Source organism: Aquila chrysaetos, chromosome 16 (assembly GCF_900496995.4).
Source record: "Aquila chrysaetos chrysaetos chromosome 16, bAquChr1.4, whole genome shotgun sequence".
Lineage (NCBI taxonomy): Eukaryota > Metazoa > Chordata > Aves > Accipitriformes > Accipitridae > Aquila > Aquila chrysaetos.
The window spans coordinates 18,728,260-18,749,342 of NC_044019.1; the positions used below are offsets into that span (position 1 = coordinate 18,728,260).

The 21,083-nt window shown below is 38.9% G+C and overlaps 1 protein-coding gene and 1 long non-coding RNA gene across 6 annotated transcripts in view; one reads left to right on the top strand and one right to left on the bottom strand.

Moving 5' to 3' along the window:
* Nucleotides 1-21,083, bottom strand: part of GALNT18 (polypeptide N-acetylgalactosaminyltransferase 18) — a 253,560-nt gene that overhangs the window by 16,765 nt on the left and 215,712 nt on the right. For 4 of the 5 annotated variants that reach the window (XM_030039343.1, XM_030039347.1, XM_030039344.1 and 1 more), the window contains one exon: nucleotides 1,967-2,131. The exons of the other annotated variant lie outside the window; for it this stretch is intronic. In XM_030039343.1, coding sequence (XP_029895203.1) covers nucleotides 1,967-2,131 — 165 coding nt within the window. The remainder of the gene's footprint in view (nucleotides 1-1,966; nucleotides 2,132-21,083) is intronic. 5 annotated transcript variants of the gene reach the window in all.
* The window catches only part of LOC115351911, a 43,408-nt gene that overhangs the window by 9,062 nt on the left and 13,263 nt on the right, over nucleotides 1-21,083 (top strand). The gene's annotated exons all lie outside the window — the stretch shown is intronic.

A 21,083-nucleotide genomic window follows, 5' to 3' on the forward strand; every position in this document is an offset into this window, starting at 1 on the left:
TACCATGCTGTATGTTGAGAAATAATGGCATTTTAATTGCATTGGGTATTAACAAAATCCTTTTTGAACAGCAAGCTTTTAATTATTTCATTTGTCTCTTAATTTATCATAAGGAAACAACTAATTAGCTTTCACTTCTCCTGGGCAGAAGTTTCTTTGTAGAAGACTTAAGTACAGTCCATAGAGCCTAGTTTAACAGCACTGCACCTTCACTGGGAAATTGTATTTGGAACGTGGAATGGAAATACAGACAGAAAACAAACCTAAAGTAGTTAAATACCATTTCTGAAGCTTTTAATAGCTAAATTATCAATGCATTCTACTGCTGCCCCCCAAATCAGATCTAACATAATTAGTATTACAAAACAGCAGCAATATTCTGGAGTAGAAATCATTAATTGTCACCAAAGGGTTGGGTTATACAGAGCAATCACTGAATAGGTGGACAGTACTAACATGTCACTGAAATACTATTTAAATAAATGTTAATTATACATTTTTTAAATGGTACCAAAAATCAAGTGCAGAGATGGCCACAGTGAGCCCTCGTGCTCATGATGAGACTATTTTTACAACTTCAGAGAAGACATAATTAAAACTCTGCCCTTGAGGAGACTGAAGGTGAAAGCTGGGATGTCTTTCCAGGTTAGGGATTTAAGGTCTGCTGCCTGAGAGCTACCCCTTAAAGACAAAGATCTGGATTACTCCAAAGTATAAATACAGATTATGTTAATAGTATGCTTTATTGATTACTGTCCAAATGCTCTCTGCACTAAGGTGGATGCGGAACTGTATTACCAATGTCCTAAAATAGACTGAACATGGCTGTTGAAGTCAAAGAAAAAAAAAAAACAACAAACTAATGAGCTGGCAGAAAAGATATTTGCAAACCCACATGGATGATACAGAAAAATTAAATGTAGGGATAGAATTACCTTAATGGTGAGCCTCAGCCCATGGGCTGGAGTACACAACTAGATTTGTAGCTTCAAAACTGCAGAGGAGCAACTGTGACCAAACTCGCACTAGCTGTTAAATTTTTCACAGAAGCTAAGTCAGGTACTTGGTTTAGAAAGCATTGTAATCTAAATTTTATTTATCCTAAGCAACCGACATGTCAGTACCTGACATGGTAAACTTCCGATGTCTTAATTCTTACCTTAGGAAAATCTTGCCTTCCTTTGAAAGACAAATTTGACTATCTTTAGCTTCCAACCATTGGAACCTGTTTTGTCTTCAGGATAACCTATGTCCCTCTGTGGAAACACTGGTATGCTTTGAGTCACCTTGCCACTTCCTCTTAGCTAAACTGAACAGAGTGATCTCCGTAAGCATTATATCACAAAGTGTGTTTCCTAGCCTCATAACTTTTGTGGCTTCTTTATAGTTCTCCCTTGTATTTCTAAATCAGTTATGAAGTGCGGACACCAGGCCTGGACTCAGTGTCCTATTAGCATTGTCATCACTGTGAAATCATTTCTCAGCCTTCACTTGCACTTCTTTTTATCTCTCTCTCACACATAAAAGCATTAGCCTTTTTAAGTAAGAAACTGCACAAGTAGCTCATGATGAGGCTGTTATCATCAATGACCCGCTATCCCCTTTTCTGAGTTGCCACTTCCAAAAAAACAAACAACAAAAACGCTTTCTGTTTCTTGCTCCTAAATAGGTTACTTCGCATTTGACTCTACCAAAATAACTTTTTTTTTTTAATTGAGATAATTCTGTAGCAGTCACTCTGCCTTAGAAACAAATAATTTCTTGTGAACTCAGAAAGCAGAACACAAGTTTTATAACCTCCTGAGGTAGCTGACATTGGGATCAAATGTAAACATAGCTTCCTGGCTCCGTGCAAAGAAAGCAAGGATAAATCTGGTTCAGTTCTGTTAGTAAAGAGATTACTCACACTTCGGATGCAGAAACAGAGCTTTTGAACTTTCTGAAATGTCTGCTGAGTAAGAATTACCTGAGTAAACTGCCAGTAAAGCTTCATTCTCTTGGCTTTGGCATAATTGCATTCAATGAGCCTGGGCCTGCTGTTCACGTCCACCAGGCATCTGTTGTCATCATCGTCGATAGTGGGACTCAGAACACCCACATGGAGCTGCTGATTGCTTGTGTAATAAACATTCTGCAACAGGAAGCACAAACAAGATTTGTGGCCTCTAGACAGAAGCAGCACTTTTACCAAAAAGCTAATGGCAAAGATAAATATGCTGAATAGCAGTAGGCTGACCCCATAGTGGCTTTTAAATTATTTCCTTTCATGCAGGAAGCAACAAAACATTTAAAAGTTGTTCTGAATTAACAATTAATTGTTACCAACAAGTAAATGCTGGTTAACTATTTAATAAGAAATATGCAAACAAAACTGATTGTTCTCTTATTGTGTGCCTTTTTACTTCTGTTTCCTATGGTCATGCACCATGGGTCTTCAAAGAGCAAGATGTACACCCTCTAGCAGGAAGTGGGGTTAGTTTGAGTATTGCCATCAACTCTGATTAGACTATTTCATCTGAGGATAATACCTAACTGGAGAGGCAAGAAAAGAGAACGGCAGCACAACAGTTCGGCAGGAAGGATCTCAATCTTTTATACGACACATAGGAAGATAAACGGAAGGTTTTCTACAAATGCTAAAAAACAAATTTAAGGCAGCTAACCAGAATCCAGTATATACAATAAAAAGTTATTAGCAGTTGGTGACAGACAGATACATGGCAGGAAAGAGACCAGAATGGCCGTGTTTCAGGCTATTTGTTCTCATTTTATTTTGTATATGTCAATACACACAGACACAAGAGACTGGAAAAAGGGACCAGATGCTGACTGCTCTGGATTTGTAGCAAAGGAGTGCTCTCATTGGCCTCAGTGATTATACTTATGACTGAAGGCATGACACTATTATAGTACACAAATTCTTTCCACTCTGACTACAGACAGATATGTGGATGGTTTCTCTAGAAGGAAGAAAAAGAAGGAAGGTGAGCTTGCCAGACAGAGTCAATAACGTGTCCTCTGGAAGATAACAGGTTACATATAAGCCCAGAAAGGTTAACACAGGACTATGCTGGGATTCTCTGTTTGCTAATCACAAACAGAATTTATTTTGCTAAAACGGGACCTTTTTCCTGAAAGGAGCATGAGAAAGATGAAATGGCAACATCATGCTTTAGGAACCTTATCCGGTAAGGGTAGGTCTAAGGCTTTGACAACTCTAGTGGTATCAGAGTCACAACAGACAAGAGCTGGACAGATGCACCAAATTAATGGCCCCGTCATCTTACTGTATCCATTCTATGTGTCTGTAACAAAAGGAGAGCTGGAAATTATACTGTGTGTATTTGGGAATCTTTTCTGTTCCTGGAAGCTGATGGCACTATCTCCTGGTATCTGTTCATTGTTGATGTTGTAACTTGTTTTATATGTGCCTATTCTTATTTGTGAAAACTCTGATAAAATATTAATTGCAAATAGGAGGGAAAGCAGAGAAACAGAACAAACCAGGAATGAGGAGAGATTTGGGACCTTAATGTAAAAAAACAACTTTGAATGCTGAAGTCAGTCAATGCAGGGATTAAATACAGATCAAAACAAATGGTGGTGTTTCTGTGCAAGACTATGTCCTCTGTTTACCCTCCTGGAACACTTCTGGGGCAGATGTGCAGCAAATGTAAACTGACATAGTTGCATAAAAGTTAATGAAGTTACCATTAATGGTTTACACTAATCAAAGTTTTGACCCCCTTCATCCAGTTTCATTCTTTTCACCCCACAGAAACGATAACAGAAATCTGAGCTGGCTGAACCGAGGTGAGCCTAGGTTTTAAGAGTCTGAATAGAGAAAAGTTGAATAGTTCAGTGATGCCTTACAGGAGAAGAGAAGGGTAAATAAAAGGACCTGGCAGAGCACATTTCCGAAATGGTTGGTTGTTACTGATTGAAGTAAACAGTAAGAACTGCAGAAGGGCTAACAAGACCATGCCCCAACAGACTCCATCCATAAGTTAGATAATTAACATTCCTGCAAACAAAACTGGTGCTTTAGAAGAGCAATAAACATTGAGAATGCACTTTCTAGACAGACCAACAGCAACTATTTTAGATATGTTTAAGATCTATCCAGATGCTTTTTTTGGAGAGAGATTGAGGTAGTGATATAGCAAGGCAGTAAGATCAAGATGATCTTTTAAGGGGGATTGTTAATACACTGACTCTACAGACAAACATTTTGTTGCAGCTCATTTGCCTCTTACCTAAAATTACTACTAGAAAAATGAGAGGGAAATTGTCAGTTATTTGCATTTTTTTTACTAATAGAAAGTTATTTAATTCAATTTTCTCAGCACATTGTCACCAGAGATGACATGGTAGAAGAAAATCAAGGGGGTTTGCATTTTTTTCTTTTCTTTTCTTAAAGATACACATCAGTCACTGAAAACAAATGAGCAGGCTTGGCTGTAACTCTGAGAAGTCCACACTATAGCTCAGGGTTGCTTGTGCAAAAAAAGTGGTGTACCTGCAAACCCTCAGGGCTGAGCTGTTTTTATTAGCTCAGTCTCCTCAGCCTTTCACAGAGTGACCTGAAGGTAATAATTTCATCTTCCTGGATAAAGCAAGCCCAATTCATAGTGCAGCTTCACCAGGTTTTTTTTTAGTGTCAAATCAGCAATGGTTCAGTCTAGGCAGCCTTCTGGGCAGAAGCAGAACGATGACTCTGGCTGGGGGAATTACCCAATTCTGTTTGTTGGCAAAACTGTACAGAAATAGAACAATCAAATGCACTTATGCTTAATAGGGTAATTAGCAGGTTGATCCTTATCTTTAGAGAGCTCACCCTACCTACTAATCTCACTTCATTTTTTATTATGGGCCAGTTTAGAAAAAGAGGTGTGAAATCTTGTATTCTCACCTAGTACTGGGAAAAGCACCTTTCACCTCTTAAGTGGCATGTAAAAATAAGCTCAAACTGAAACAGACTGTGGTACGGTGGCAGTCAGTCCTTCTAATTAGGCTCTTTCAGGATGTTGCTTTGCTTATCCAGTAATATGGATATTATTTAATTATTCTATATATTCATTATTATAAATATTTTAATATCTTACCCAATAATACCATATATTTTTTCAGAATTGAAAACATTGCACAACCTAGTAATTTAACTACTATGTTTTCCTTAACGGAGGAATCACATGAAAAGCACATACCCTCTACACATTCTACTTGAGCAGCACGCTAGCAAACAGTGAGGTATCGGTTTGTGTTGCACTTGGCCAGAAAAGTTTTCTTAGAACTGGCTCCTTTCCCCCAACCCAAGTATAAAACAGTCCCTGCACTGAGACAGCATAATAATAACTATGTCAGAATGAAGGGAGGACATCCATTTGGTAAAACAGAATTAACTGTTGAGACTACTGATCAAACTCGAATGCTCTTCTAGGCTGAAACCTAAAGCTATTAAACTTGAAACCATGGTAAAGCCTCCCTTTAAATAATTTCATATATTAAGAAAAGTATTTTAATTGCTTTCACACTGTATCTCCCTGTTTCTATTTGATTATTTTCATTTTCCAGAGTACTTTGGGGGTTTCCTTTTTTGTTTCTTTTTTTTTGTGTGTGTTTTGTTTTTGTTTGTTTGGTTGTTTTTTTAAGATGGTACACAAATTACCTTTCTGGAGTGGGCAGTAGGAGATTAACCATCTGAGTTACTTGAACTGAGTTACCACCTCATAATGTACTTATTAGGTATGCACACATATGCCTTTTTATTAATCATATTTTAAATTGACTTGCAGGTAAAATACAATCTTACAGATTAAAACCATGCTTACGTTTCATCATCTTATGTGTAGCCCTATAAAAAAGTTTGTACTTGTGATTTAAATCAGTTGTTAAATAGATAAATGCCCACAGCATTACTTCTTCAAGAGGATGCTTTTAACAAGCATCAACAAGTACGCTAGCTGTTTTGCAGTCCACTTCAGCACAAAATGGACAACTGAGGCACTTTTGTTTGAAACACTTCAGAAGATACAGGCAAAACACATTTTACCAGCACATCTGTTCCTACAATATTGCAACACCACCATCAACTAACAGAACAAAATAGAAATTTTACAGTAATTTAGGAAAGTAACTTTTGAACAATCACTCCAGTACTTTCTTGGAAGTCCAAACAACTAAATATTGAGTACGGACTATTAAGTCATTATGGTAACTTTGAAAATTTTACCAAGAACTTGGACCTTTCATTTCTGCTACAACAGCAAATGTCACAGCAGTCCTTGTTCAAGGGACTGGAGACTCAATAACCAAACATTTGCTTAGTTCCACTGAAGTCAAAACACTTGCTGTATGCCGATATACAGATTCATTCAAAGTTCCTTTGCACTTTCACTGAAGACGCAACCTCAGCAAAACACAGCCACACATTTTCACATCACCATCACATACATACTCCCTGAGGAGCTCCTGAACTCCCACAGAAAAAATCTTGCTTGGATGTTGGTACCAAAGCACATGATTAAAAAAACCCCAAACCAACACTCCCTTATTCTGTAACAAAATAAGCCTCCCTACATTTCACGAGTCTGCTGTAGCCCACAGCACTTTACCATCTATTTCTTTCACTGTAACAGTATTGATGTACAACTGTGTCTCCTGGGCAACTGGAAGGGAGCACCTTTGTTCAGGAAATCAGTTAGGTTCTACAAAAGGCACTTATCTTCTCAAGAAGCGAAATTACAAGGATTCAGCATTACTGTCAGTTAGAAACTCTGTAAAAATGTAGGCAGGATTTGTGATCTGCAAAGTGTCAGAGTCAACATGGGGCCTGAGCCTTAGGCACTTCCACATCTCCTTCAACCACACTCCCAGCAGGTGCTTTTCAAGGGTGGATGAGTGCCGTTCACACACTGACAGGCTGGCCCTGGAGGCTGCCCCTTGCTGCCTGCTTTCCCTGCCCTCGCTACAGGTCCAGCTGAATTCGGTGTCCTCAAGAAACTTCCTCTGGAAGCCTGGGGCTTGCAGCAGATTAAAGTGATGCAGAAGAAGTTGTTCAAAACAAAACGTGGTGTTATTAATCTGAAGGTTTACAGCAGGCAAATGATTAAAGTAACAAAAGCTTCATACCTGGGTCTGAAAAAAAAAAGCATATCAGTTACCTGCAAAGTTTGACATAGGTCTCTGCCACAAGGCTTCTGTTTCAGTCTCCCTTGTGTTCTTGGAGAACAGCCTCATAACTAATCACCTTCATAACTAATCCTCCTCTGGACTGTAAAAGGTTAGGTTTTTTTTTATATCTGCTGAGAAACTTGGCCTGCAAATATCCTTGTGCCTGTAAAATTGTATCTTCCAACTAAAGGACCAATAATTCTGTAGCTTTCTTTAATTTATTTTCCTAGAAGTGTCCTATTTAAGGCCATTGCTTCATTTCTTGTTTGCTCCACCTAATAATCTGATTATTCACATTAAGACATAATATAAGACAAGCAAACCGAGATTGGTATCACATTAATAAAACTTATAAAATGGTTCCCAAAATCTTAATTTCACCTTAAATAAGGTGAAAGAGTGAAATTTAGAATCACAGAATCATAGAATGGTTTGGGTTGGAAGGGACCTTAAAGATCATCTAGTTCCAACCCCCCCTGCCATGGGCAGGGACACCTTCCACTAGACCAGCTTGCTCAAAGCCCCATCCAACCTGGCCTTGAACACTGCCAGGGATGGGGCATCCACAACTTCTCTGGGCAACCTGTTCCAGTGCCTCACCACCCTCACCGTAAAGAATTTCTTCCTAATATCTAATCTAAATCTACCCTCTTTCAGTTTAAAACTGTTACCCCTCGTCCTATCACTACAGTCCCAGTTAAAGAGTCCCTCCCCATCTTTCCTGTAGGCCCCTTTAGGTACTGGAAGGCTGCTATAAGGTCTCCCTGGAGCCTTCTCTTCTCCAGGCTGAACAACCTCCACTCAGCCTGTACTCACAGGGGTGGTGCTCCAGCCCCTTGATCATTTAGTCAAGGCATACTTATATACTTGTTGTTTTTTCTAAACAGTTTAAGAACAAAATTTATTTGTCCTAAGGAGACAGCTAAAGGATGAAAACACAAATGAATGGTAGTTGAGAGGTGCATAGCCTAGGATTCTTAAGAAATCTTTGTGATGACTAGGAACTGTTAGAGAAAATTTGGTGTCCTAAATATTCTCCCCACCTGCATTTCAGGTGAACTAATTTGCTGTATATTACTTTTTCTATTTAATATCCTAAGCCTAACTTTTTCAGAAAATTTGCTTGAATGTCAGGAAAACTTGCAATACGGTATTGCAATGAAAACAAAAGCTGTATACAGTACTGATACTCAGACAAGCTCCAGAATAAAGGAGAAGCAGCTTCACCTTTTATTTGCCATCGGACCAAGACACACCCTTGCTCATTTTTGGGGAATGCAGGGACTCCCCCTCCCTCTTGATGCAATCTTACGTAGCAAATCAGCATGGAAGAGAAAAAGGAGAGTTCACGCTTGGAGTCACAGTCTCCCCTAAATCTCAATTGTTACGTTCAGAACAAAGGGTCCTTTTGCCCTTCTGTTCCACCTATCTCTTAGACAAATTCTGCTTTTAGCTGTAATTTTGAAATATCACTTGTACAGCCAGCCATCTAACTGCCAAAGAGTTCATCCTCTGCTAAGCTAATCCTCACTGGGAAAAACATGTGCACAGCAGATGCAAGTGCCAGAGGCATAAAGTGGGCATAGCAAAAGGAGATCTGTGTCAGCAGAATGCTCAAAATCAGAAAAAAATGAGTCTCTGATTTATCGAAGCTTAGAGCAGAGATAATGCATACTGAATCTAGCATATAGGTATAGCAGATACTTCTTTCCTGGTGTTAGAGCTCATCTGACAAGATTTGGCTACCTTTGTTTACACGGGGGGAATCATGCTAAGCACAATTTGCAAAATCCCCAGTTAGTACTTCAGTTCCTTCTTAACAGCAGTGAGGCTCAGCGTAGCCAGATGGAGCAGACCAAAACCTTGGGACAGACTTCACTGGTACAGATCAGCCAGTCAGTCAGGACCTAAGACTGAAAGGTGTTGCTGTTCTTTCTAGAAAATTACTAAAGGATTGCCATGGCAGGTTTCCTGTAGGGCTAGAACAATAATTTTTGTGGGATACTCACATCTTGCGGTGGTGCAGTACAGAAGACACCCCAAATCTGCCATGAGAGCAATGAAGGCCCAGGTAATTCAGCCAACTTTTTTGCCCAGTGAAAATCTTTCAAACACCTACATGAAATAAAATCTGCACAAACATGATGCTGTAGAGAACAAGGGAAGGTACGTGAGCTCTGCTGACTTTGACACAAATACACGGCTTTGTCCTCACAACGATGTGATGTAGTTTCTATTCACGAGAAGTTTGCCCTAAAAGATCAAAATGTGATTCCTGTTGCAATTAACACTGAAATTCTGCTGACTTGAAGTACAATGACATTTTTGGCTCCAAGTTTATTATTAAACTTTGAAAAGCCACCAGAGTTGATAAAGACTTCAGAGCTGAAGTGGGTTGCCAGTTGCAGTAAATTATTCATAGGAGCTGGTTTATCATGTAGCAAAAAGTTACAGTAAGATGTTCAACTTAACACAAGATGATTATCTGAAGGATAAATTGCCAACTCCCCACTGGAAGTTTAAAGCAATACACACCAATTTTCAGGCTGAAAGCCATTTGTAATCCTTATGGCAATGTTCCCAGATGAAATCACGCTGAAGACTGGTACATGACTCTGCATTTATAATGAGCAAACTTAATGCTCAGCACCAGCAGTATTTATTTGCTACCCTGCTTTTGGCATAATAACTACGAGGGATAAGAAGCCTGATTCACCACTACTTTATTCCATCTTTGAACTGTATTTTTCTTCAAATGAGTCTATGAAGTCATTTATTGTCAGGAGTAATATATTAACATATTAGGTCCAAAGCCTCACAGCAGATTCATACTTGACTACAACTCCAGCTTAAGAGCAGTCTGGTGGATTCCAGTAAATCCAGATTTAGCTAACATTGCTGTTATTTGGCTATTTATGTTGTTCTTGACTTTTTTATTCCAGCATTTCTTGTTACATAAACACATCTGAACAAAAGAACTTTCCAACGCTGATAAGAAACTCTTGACAGAATCCAAATTCATTATGAATAACACAAACAAATACATCACTAAGATAAAAATCAAGCGTTTTCCCATTTACTGTTCATGTAGGAAGCGACAGGAGAGAGAGGCTGTGCTGTCCTGTACAGCATCGCTGCATCTTGTGCTGTCCTAAAAGACTTACTGCTGAAGAAGTACAAGCATAAGAACACAGGCTGAGAAGTACAGAAAGTTATCCCTAAGCCATAGGTCAACCTTTAGAAGATTCATGTTACTTTTTTGAGGTAGGTTTTCAGCTGGTGCACCCTGATGATACAACTTTAAACCAATTATAACCATATATTATCCATGTTGAGGATCTATTCGCTATGAAACTTGTCTTACTGATGACCTGACAAACAGCTAGCATACCAAGTGTAGCAACACCGTAGTTTAGACTTAAATTGTGAATCATGTAAGAAGAAAACAACTCGCTATTTCACTTCAGTGTTTAGATTTGTATCTACTGAATTAACCCACCAGCATACTGATTATCTGACCTACCTGCTCTTCTTCATGCCTGTGCACTAATTAACTTCTGAACTCTAAGCAACAATCAATATTTGATAGCAATAAACCCAAGGTGCTCAGAAACTTTAAATAATATAGTGTGATGCTATAAATACAGGCTCAAAGACACAAAAAAGTTAACATTATTTTAATAGAAAACAGACAGGAATTCAATGCCAGACTTTTTAATTTAAATTAATGAACCTATATTGCAGTGGAATACCTAATTCTGCTGTTGCCTACTTTGCTATTCTGCTTTGGTTTTATTTAAAACAAGCAAATAAAAATCCTCTTACTTAAGCTCCACTTTTTAAACTTAATAGAACTGTCAATCGTTGTTTTTATATATGCTTTCAGTAATTACTTCCATAGTTTTCCTAATGCTGGTAACTCCAGAATTAACAAGGCCTGGATAAATTAAAATTTTACTTGATTCACCTCCTAAAGCTTCTCTTGGTTTCACTCTTCCACAGGAAAAAAAATAAAAGGCAGCAAAAAAAAAAAATCAGAACCATTCTAGCATAGACAACGGTGTCCTTTTTTTTAAAAAAGCACACTGTCTTACAGCTCCTGTGACTTTGTCCTGAATCTGAATTTTCCTTTTCCCTCTCCCACCAATCCCTCTTTACCCTTCACGGTTTTCTTTGTGGATTCCTACAGAATCTCTTGTCTTTCTTACCCTGTTTCTTCTTCAACACATACTCATCTGCAAACAAACTCAGCCATCGTCCCCACATGCTGATGCACTGGTCCATACTTTACACCAGAGTTGACTCCTTCTGGCCAAATTAAAATCTGAGCTAGTTCATTACCATCTGTGTATAAGCATTTGGTAGCTCAGCACAACAGGTTTAAAAGCAGATTTTTACCTTTTCACAGCTACACCCAAGTGTTTCACATTAATATGGGCATAGTCACATCCAGGTAATCATGCATTTATGTAACACACATCTTCATCTTGAACCTCTTCCAAAGTCATCAAATCTTGTTATACAGCCTTTTTTTCCTGCAACACACCTCTAAAATACAGCTTTTCCACTCAGAGTTGACCCCTGCTGGCTTCCCTCACTGATGTCAACACTCATGCCCTCTTCAAATCCATCCTGAATGCTTCTGAAAACTTCGTTTTCAGGTTGCCTTTCAGGAAGGCAATATCCTTCCACTTGTTGTGTTTCCCATGCTGCACAAACTGCTTGTCATCATTTTCAAAGCCCTTCTCAACCCCTCCTTTTACTTATCAGCCTAGCAAGTATCAATAAGTTATCTTCTAACTCCTAATTAGATCAGGATGCTAGCCTTCATTGGTCACACTTTTCAAGCAAGTATTCCTGGAAGCTAGGAATAGTAATGCTGGCATCTTCCAAGGAACTTAGCTTCCTCTGCACATTCCACAGAATTTCCCTTTTGCCCAGATGTCTCAAAAAAACCCCAACCCAAAAACCAAACAATAATTTTGCTGATGTACCAAAAACATTAACCAAGAATGGTATGTCAGTACCTGATAGTATTCCTTTCCCCTCTCTCCCACAATGTCCTACAATCTCCTGTTCCTAATATTCTATGTGTAGACTTCAGCTCTTCAAGTCAAGGGCGTACTTTTTATTATGAGGCTGTACAGCACTCAATAGAATATATTTCTGGGTCATTATTGGGATGCATAGAACTACAATAATAAGCATAACAATAAAAAAAATGTAGTGCCAGGGGTGAGTCACGTAGCTTACCACTTGTCAGAAAAAATGTACGTGTTTTTCCTACTGGTATAACCCTCTGAACATTTGTTAAAATAAATTGTGTTATTTCTACTAATATTACCTTTTTCTAAACTGAATTTGGTAAAATTTTGTGTCTGCAACTGGTCAGTCAGGCAAATTACAAGCAAGTGCCACACCTTCTAAATGAAGATACTCTACTAACATCTTGATCTTGAGGGTTTGGTGTTTGTTTGGTTTGGGGTTTTTTTGTTTTTGTTTTTGTTTTTTTAATTTATTTTTTAAATCCAGTCCTGTCATCTTTAATCCTGTATGGTAGTGAGCAATGACTATGGATACAGAGGTTCTTCAATTCCTCTTGTGTTCCACAAGTGCTGTGAACTTTCGTCATTTTGTGAAGGGAACAAAGTAAGGTAGTTACGTGTACAACTTTGAGAAGAATTCCCAGCTCCCTACAGACATTACTTAATCCCTATGCCTACTGGCTCTCCTGGCTTCACTGAAAGCAATCTCAAATCTGTTTCTAATTTCTGATGAGGCAGATCTCACCCATTCTTCTTAGGATCATACATGCATTTGATTTAAGGTTTCCAGAGGTACCACACTGATACCAACATATGCAAATACAAGAAAAAATTGTCTAAAAATTATTTATTTTTTTGGTGCCGAAGACAATAAAATACAGACATTAAAACGTCTACATGGAAGTGAGGCATTATGTACAGAAAAGAAAAACAAAAAGATAGGCAACACATTTCAACCTCAGCTGGTTAGCAAAAGTCTGGTTATCTTTTGTTTGTTTGTTTAGGCTACCATCAGGGACATACTTATTTTTCCCCACAAAACAAAATGAAACACCCACAAGAGTTCACCAGTCAAACTTAAGTTTATAAAGTGACCTTCTTGCAAGCACCTTTGAGAGAAGAACAAACCGAAATGCAAAACCAACTGCTCTTAGTGTCTTAGAAAGTCTCAGTAGTAGTTTTTTAGTCTGCTTCTACAACATGCAAAGGAGTAAATCCCATAGCAAGAATAATGGGGCTTGATTCATTCACAGCAAACCTAAAATAAGTCTGACATAATTCTACTGAAATCAAATGAACTGTCAGGATCCAAGAGTCTCGCCCCCTCTTCCTTTGCATGTGATAAAGTTTATAGATGATATATACCAAGCAGCACCATACACTGACCTAAATGAAAACATATACTGATTTTACTCTGCAAAGGCTGCAGTCAGAACACAAGTGGAACATCTTGTTGAGACTGAGGTGAAGCTGGAACCTAAAGATCCTGTAGGAATCACAGAATGTAAAACAGTAAAAGGTGCATCATACTGAGATTTTTAAAATCACCCCAGATTTTATGGGAAGGTGGGCTACCTGTCATTCCATGTAGTCTAGGCTAGAAGAGTAGCTGATACAAAGCTATAAAGAACCCAATTAGAGACTTAAGTTACAATGGACTGAATACGCTGAAATTAATGTGCAAATTAAAGCTGAAGTAAGAGCCTAGGACATCCCACAGTCTGTCATTGCTCTCTGACAAAAAGGAAGCTCTGAAGGTTTCACCTAGTCCTATTAGCGGTGTTTCCTTCAGCAGCAGTTTTAACCTCCCACTTGACCTCCTAACCTCTCAGTGCTTGGTGTTAAATAATTATACTCTAAAAGTCTTATTATGGGTATTATTAAACTCGTGAATTAGTTAGGAGTGCCATATAGCGACCTGTGAGATAAGCAGCGCTAGCTATCTGGAGTACTATCAATATTCTAACACAGTGACTAGTTAGAAAGACCTCTGCAGTGCAGCAGAGGACCTCAAACACCAAAACAAGGAAAAGAATTTTTCTTTGTTTAAACCCAGAAGTGCGAGAGAAACTCAGCACAGATGTACAGCACTCGCATAGACAATTCTCCTCAGTTTTTAGGCTCTCGCCTGGCTTCAGGAATTGTTGTATGGCTGAGATTGTGACATATTGCCATCTGGGAGCTCCACCTTAAAGGCTTATTACTTGCAGGTATATTGTGCATTTCCATACACAGAATATTTAGTGCTGCAATTTCAGTGGTAAGCAGTTCTTTTACCAAGCTCTGCCACTTGAGCTGTTCAGAGGATAGTTCTGTAGTCTTTCCCCAGGTTAGAATTAGTCATTTTTCAGAGTAAACCCCTGACATTATTAAAGTGTGCAGAAGTTTTGCCTCAAGTTTTCATGTCATATACGGTCTATAATTACAGAACAGGCAAATGCTATATATGGCCTACTTTCATGCTCAGTAGCATTATTTGTAGTAAACTACTCTATAACAAATCTCTGCCAGGTTTAGTAGCCATACATTAGTACTTAAAAGCACCAGTGGCACTTTGTCATAATATGAATAACATTTCAGACATGTGATGTCTGTGCTGTGATTTCCTTTCTTTAAATGACTTATATGACTTAACAGCCAACTTCACAACAGTTTATTAATGGAGGATGAGTTAGTTTGAATACTGGTGATGCAGACATGACTGATAACCACCAAAGCAAAGAAAGAGCACCTGTACCATTTCTTGTTGGTCATTTCTGTCACCGACAGTTAAGCTTTTCTCTTTTTATAAAATGTCAAAGCGTCATTTACATTTCACTTTTAAGTTTGTGCTGATTGCTTTAACAGATGAGGGCCTGTGGCATGGTTATTCAGTGGATAGGGGTGAGAGGGGCAGATTGGTGCAGCTCTCAGTCCCGTGGAGCACAAAGGAAAGTTACTCAGTGTTCCCACCCTGGCACATTCGGTAGTGTTTTGCCTAGTTAAGCCCATTAAGCAGAAGAAAAGAATTTCTAGTATTTTAAATGGACAGCATCAAAATCAAAACAAATCCTTAATTACACTAGCCCACAAAAAGTAAAAACATTATTCCTTAGCTGTAGAGGATGTATTTCAAACTACAAAGTCTATCACTTCAACTAATTTGTTTCAATCTTTATTGTTGGTCTCTCTGTAGTGACTACTCATGAAATTTTATCCAACCCAACTGTATCCTAAAAGGAAATTTCTTTCCTGAAACATTTTTAAGCCTTCCAAGGCAAGTGGAGAAGTATATGTACCTTAATAGAAGTGGTAATTTTCCTGCCCACCAAATGTCTGGAAGTAGTGGCTCCACTGTTTGACAGCAAATGACACAGAGAGAGAAGTCAGCATCTGGAATTTAAATGAAGAGTCTGTATACTATGACCTCATTCAAAAACTGTAGCTTCGATCTTGCCTGTGTTCATGAATAAATTGCAAAGTTCACAAAGCTCTGCAAATAAAATTGAAATGTGTCTTGGGCTGGAATACTGTGCTCACATCCCAGACATTCCTCCTTTCTTCTGCTCTTCTGGTCCCCAAGAAAAGGGCAGAAAAAAGCATCATCTGATACATTTTCATCACTGAATGTACTTCTAGAGCTAATGACATTTTTTAAAGGAAAGATGGAAATGAGGAAGGATGTTAGAAGTAACCATACACCAAGATTTCTTACCATGATTACTTCAGTCTTTTTAAGACTTTCTAGACTAGGAACAAATAAATAAATCTGTTTAAAAAGCAGAAAATTGCTTTCATGTCAAGCAGGACATTAATGCCAATTCAACTGTCCTAGCTGTGTGGGAAGCCTTACTGTGCTTGGCCAAGTGAGCTTCATTTCTCCTGGGACTAAGAACACTGCCAACTTCGTATTGTGCCCCTTGCACAAATCAGGCTGTAAACCTTGGCAAGAAATGAAACAGTAAATGCTGTGATAAGCAAAGGCACATTGCTTAATTGTGCAAATAGTACAATACTCCCCCTTCCCCCCCCCCCCCCTTCTCATTCATTAAGGCTTGATTTCTGGGGCCTTCAATCATACTGTGAAGGCTTGCATATAAACTTAGGCCTTACAGGTACCCTCGGGCCAAGTAGAAAAGGTTCTGTGTTTCTGAGTACCATCTTATCAGGTGGATGAGGCAGCAAAGTAAAACCAACAACTCTAAAACCAGGTTGTTTAAATGACCTTCAAGTACAACAGTGAATAGCTAAAATAGCTACGCTAAGCTTCAGGCTGCCGAGGTATCACTCAGCTGTGAGGCTAAGCTGCCTTCATCACAAAAGGCAGATTATGTCACAGATCTTCCCCCGCATTTTCTGCCTGTCTTAGGAGCCTTTATTTTATTATCTGAAGTAGATTATCCTATAGTGGTATCTGCAGCACACAGACCTAAAGAAAAGAAAAAGCCCTCTGTCTTGTTCTTTAGTATTAATACAAAAACTAGGCACATCAGTCACTCATAGTTAAAAGTCACTGAATATTTGCAATATAAATAATACAGTTGTTTTGGGACTCTTTTAAGTAAATTTATTTTACAACATCCTTTTGATTGTTCTAAAACAACAACAATTACTACTGTTAGCAGCTTCCTGGTTTGCATATGCATAAAACCACTAAGAAGGATTATTACAATTGTCTATTGTACAATGAACTATTTAGTGATTTGTACTATTTTGCACAGCTAATTCTCCCTAAAGAGCAAATCTGTGTCCCTACATGGGCCCAGTAGGACCAGATCCTCCCTAGGAGTGCAGGGGTGGCAGGGGCATGCACCAGAGAAATAGTGGTTTGGTAATTAACTGCTCTCTCCCTGCTCCTCCCCTCCTTCCCAGGGGACAACGGCCCATGCCCATGACAGAGAAACTGCCACGCAAAGACGCCGCCAAGGGGAGACGCACCACTGCAGTCCCGACCCATGCACCCATGCCAAACTGTCAGGAAGGAGGGGAGTAACCCTCTCGATTCTTAGACACTTGACTCAAAGGCCCAGGTAGCCTGTGCAGAAGCTTACGAAAGAGGCAATTCACTATCCTTTCCATAACTGGGTTGTCGTGACCACAAAGCTAGTGTAATCCATTGACCCAGCAGCTATGTCCTGAGTTTCATGGGTACCCCAATGGAGCAGGTGACTGCAGATTGTGGGGTCTACAGCCTCCTGCTGTGTGTTTCGGAAACCTTACTGTTCTGTGGGAGACACCTGCTGGCCTCACACTGCTTCAAAGTTCTTGGATTTTTTGCAAAAGTGAGATTTCTCCTACACTGAACCTCTGCTTACAATAAGATTACTACATGGGAATACCTATTTCACTGAGTGGGTTTCTCTGTATTGTACATATTATGTTGGTCTGTGACACGAATTAAGTGTAGCAAACCCACAAAAGAGCAGAGCTAAGTTTAACTCAAAGCCACATTAATTGTGCTTAGCTTTCCCCCCCAAAAAACCCAGACTAGAGTAAAATGTCAGATTTTCAGTCAACAAACTGCTGGTCCAGATCCTTCCTTGGTACGCATCTGGAGGGCAGAACTACAGCCAACTACAAGTTATTTCCTTTGGCATGCTCCTTTCAAAAAAACACTGTTGTTATCCTCATAAGCAGAATCACAGGGGAGCAATTAGTCAAGAGAATCTCCAGTACAACTCACTCCATGACTTATACTTGTCAGATTCACAGTAGGAAAGAAACTTGGAGAGTTAAAAATTACACTACCAACTTCTCAGAAATTCTGGATGAAATCTCATGGTCTGCTTCAAGCCAACAGAACCCTTTCCTTGTTAACTAAACTGCATCGGCCCTAAAAGCAGGTACCAGAAAATATTTTTCCTGCAACATTCAAAGAACAACTTGGGAGATGAATGGGAAGCTGAGGTGACAGGCTACATCCTCATCTGAGATGCTGAATCAGACTAATGTACCTGATCCTGATATGGTGTTGAGCACAATCTGACCTGTTAAGATCTGTAGAGATTTATTATAATTTTGTGCTTGTAGTCATTGAAGGGAAGAAAAATGTTTTGAAGATCGGGCAGAAAAACAATCTGAGTCCATGTGGACCCATCTGTTTTTGCATCAAAGAGAAGTGAGAGCAACATGTGCCAATCACTGATCCAGCTTTCCAGCTTTTAGTTTACAAACCTGGAGAAAAAGTTCTTTCATTTTGTAAGATTAGAAATTCATGCATGCAGAACTGCTCCCAAGCAGCCTTTTCATATACATTAATGTAGGTTTTTCACTTGGCTGTTCTACCTTTGAGTAGGAGAGGTCAAATTCTGACGTGTCTCCCTAAGCATCTCTTCATAAGCACTCCTGAATCTCCTGCACAAAGCCTGTTTTTGTAAGCGATTCCTTTTAACGAAGTAGCATTTCTTAGATGACTTGCATCCGTTTTCACTTGTGATACAAAATGTTTCCTAGTCACAGGAGTACCACTCTTTATTTACATTATTTTGATGCTTCCTTCCCTCAACAATCAACTTAATACTAATGAACTCAAACTTCCTCAGATTTCATTATCTCAAAGTATGTACATGAAGTGATCTGCGCTCTCTTAATAAAACTGTTACTGATCTTGCATTCTCTATTGCACATGGGGCACTAGATTTGCTCTCCTGGTTGCACGAAGTATCTCTCTGAGTTGTCTGAATGTGGTCCACATTTAAAGCCTGATCCACATTTCATGGGTGCTAGCCAGATAGCATTTCATTACGAATTGACTGAAATCCTTGGGACAGCCTTACTGAAATTAGAGCTTTAGTCATTGTCCTGTTAGCCTAAAGTACTCAGAGTTTATCCTTCACTATCAGCTGGGAGGCTTCATCCCAACTGCTGTATGCACTATTGAATCACAGCTGCTACTGTTTTGTACTGAAGATGAAACAGTTTTACAGGTTACTCCATTTGGTTAAAAGTTACGTTATATCCCTAATAGCTTGGCTGGCTTGCTTTAAAGAGCAAAGAACAGGTATCAGAAATATCAGTGTTTCTTTTCTATCTGTCTCAATTCTTGGGGAACTTTTAGCCTTTTGGGGAAGTGATGGTTACATGAGGCCACGGAACATTTTTCTTGATCGGAACTCTTCTTCAGCCCTGGCCAGACACAATCCTTGGCTTGGAGTTAGCAAATTTGGGAAGAGACAGAATTATTTCAATGCCACTTATATTTGCTTATACAGGGGACTCTTCGCTTACCCAAGATGAGCTGAGTTTCATCTGCTTTGTACGGACAGAATAAGAAAAAAAAGTATCATGAGATATTTTCCTTGGCAACTTGCTCTAGCTGACCCTGCCTGAGCAGGGGAGGTTGGACTAGATCATCTCCCAGAGGTGCCTTCCCACCTCAACCATTCTGTGACTCTGGGAAATAGTCTCCCATAAGCACAAGACTGCAAACAGTTGGAGAGCAACAAAGTCGGAGGGACAGGAAGAATCCTAAGAGGTAGTTTGTCTGATTAACAAAAAAGTTAATCATCATTGATCTTTAGAAGTTTGAAGAATGCCAAGGAAGTCAAAGAGAAATAAACATCAAACCTGCCACAGTTCTTGTAGGGGTTGTTTTTTTCGTCTTAGTGATCATAACTACAGAGTTAGCATCTCAGGCAGTGTTTCTCAGATTACAGTATTCCTTCAAATTATTTATGTGCAGTTATGAATGGAGTCTGCAGTGGGCGGATTTAACTTTATTTGAAAACAAGCTACATAGGGTATTAAAAATATATTTGGAAGCCAGAAATGGGCATTCTGCAGCAAACAGTTAATCCATGATTATTCAGTATGACTCCTATTGAAAGTGAGAAATTAGGTACTTGAGAGTATTAACCATGTATGTCACACATCTGGCAGAATAGCATTTAGCTCACTTTACAGTTCATATTTAAATTTGCCCTGAGTGCTCAAGAAGGTCCCAATTCTCACAGTCCATCGCTATGCAAACACAATTACTCCTGTGACTTATCATATTGAATTAAAAAATGCAATCTGGGAAAAAAGCAATCTGATTGCTCTAGAAATTCTTAAAAACCCCAAATTCATAGTTACTAACAAGAAAGAGGTTAAACTTGATGAGAGCTTTAAATCAATCCAATAGGTGAAAGGACTTAGTGTCATGACTACATTGGACACAAATAAACAACAACATGATTAGTCGGTCATTGTCATAATTCTATCCAGCAACACGAAGCAATTATATGATGCTTATATAACACTGACATCACACAACATTTTGAAGTCAGTCGGTACCCACTATATGACCATATCGTGAAAACACTGTGCAGGTGCATTATAATAAAGGAAACCTTTTTATCGCATTGTGCTACACTAATGCAATGGTATTGATAATTTCTGTTTGAACAATGGGAGATTTCCTCATTTGAACACATTTCAGAACAAATGAAAAATTTAAGGATTTGGTTCAGTGTTAATATAAAATAGAAGATCTGACTAAAACCCAAAACCGACCTGAAATTCACAGCTCTGATTTACCATCATCGGCATGATCTTCTTACATACTGAGTTCTGTCCCTGCCCTTTGGTCATAGACCTTCATACTAAATGCAAAACAGCATGATCTATAAAAGTTGCACGTTTAATGTGGTAACCTATCTCATTTTCTCTAGTCTTTTATTTAAACTTCATGTTATTTTAACAAAACTTGTGAGTTCATAAGCTGTACTGCTATTTTTTTCCTTCCCAAACGGATGCCATTAGTGAGCCAGTCGATGCAGACCTCACAGTTTTAAGGCTAATTTCAGAGTTCAAAAGCACTAAAAATAAATGCTGAAATGGAATATACATGCTGAATAAATCACTACATCTTTAACATAGCAAGAGCAACAAAGCTCCAATGTTCGC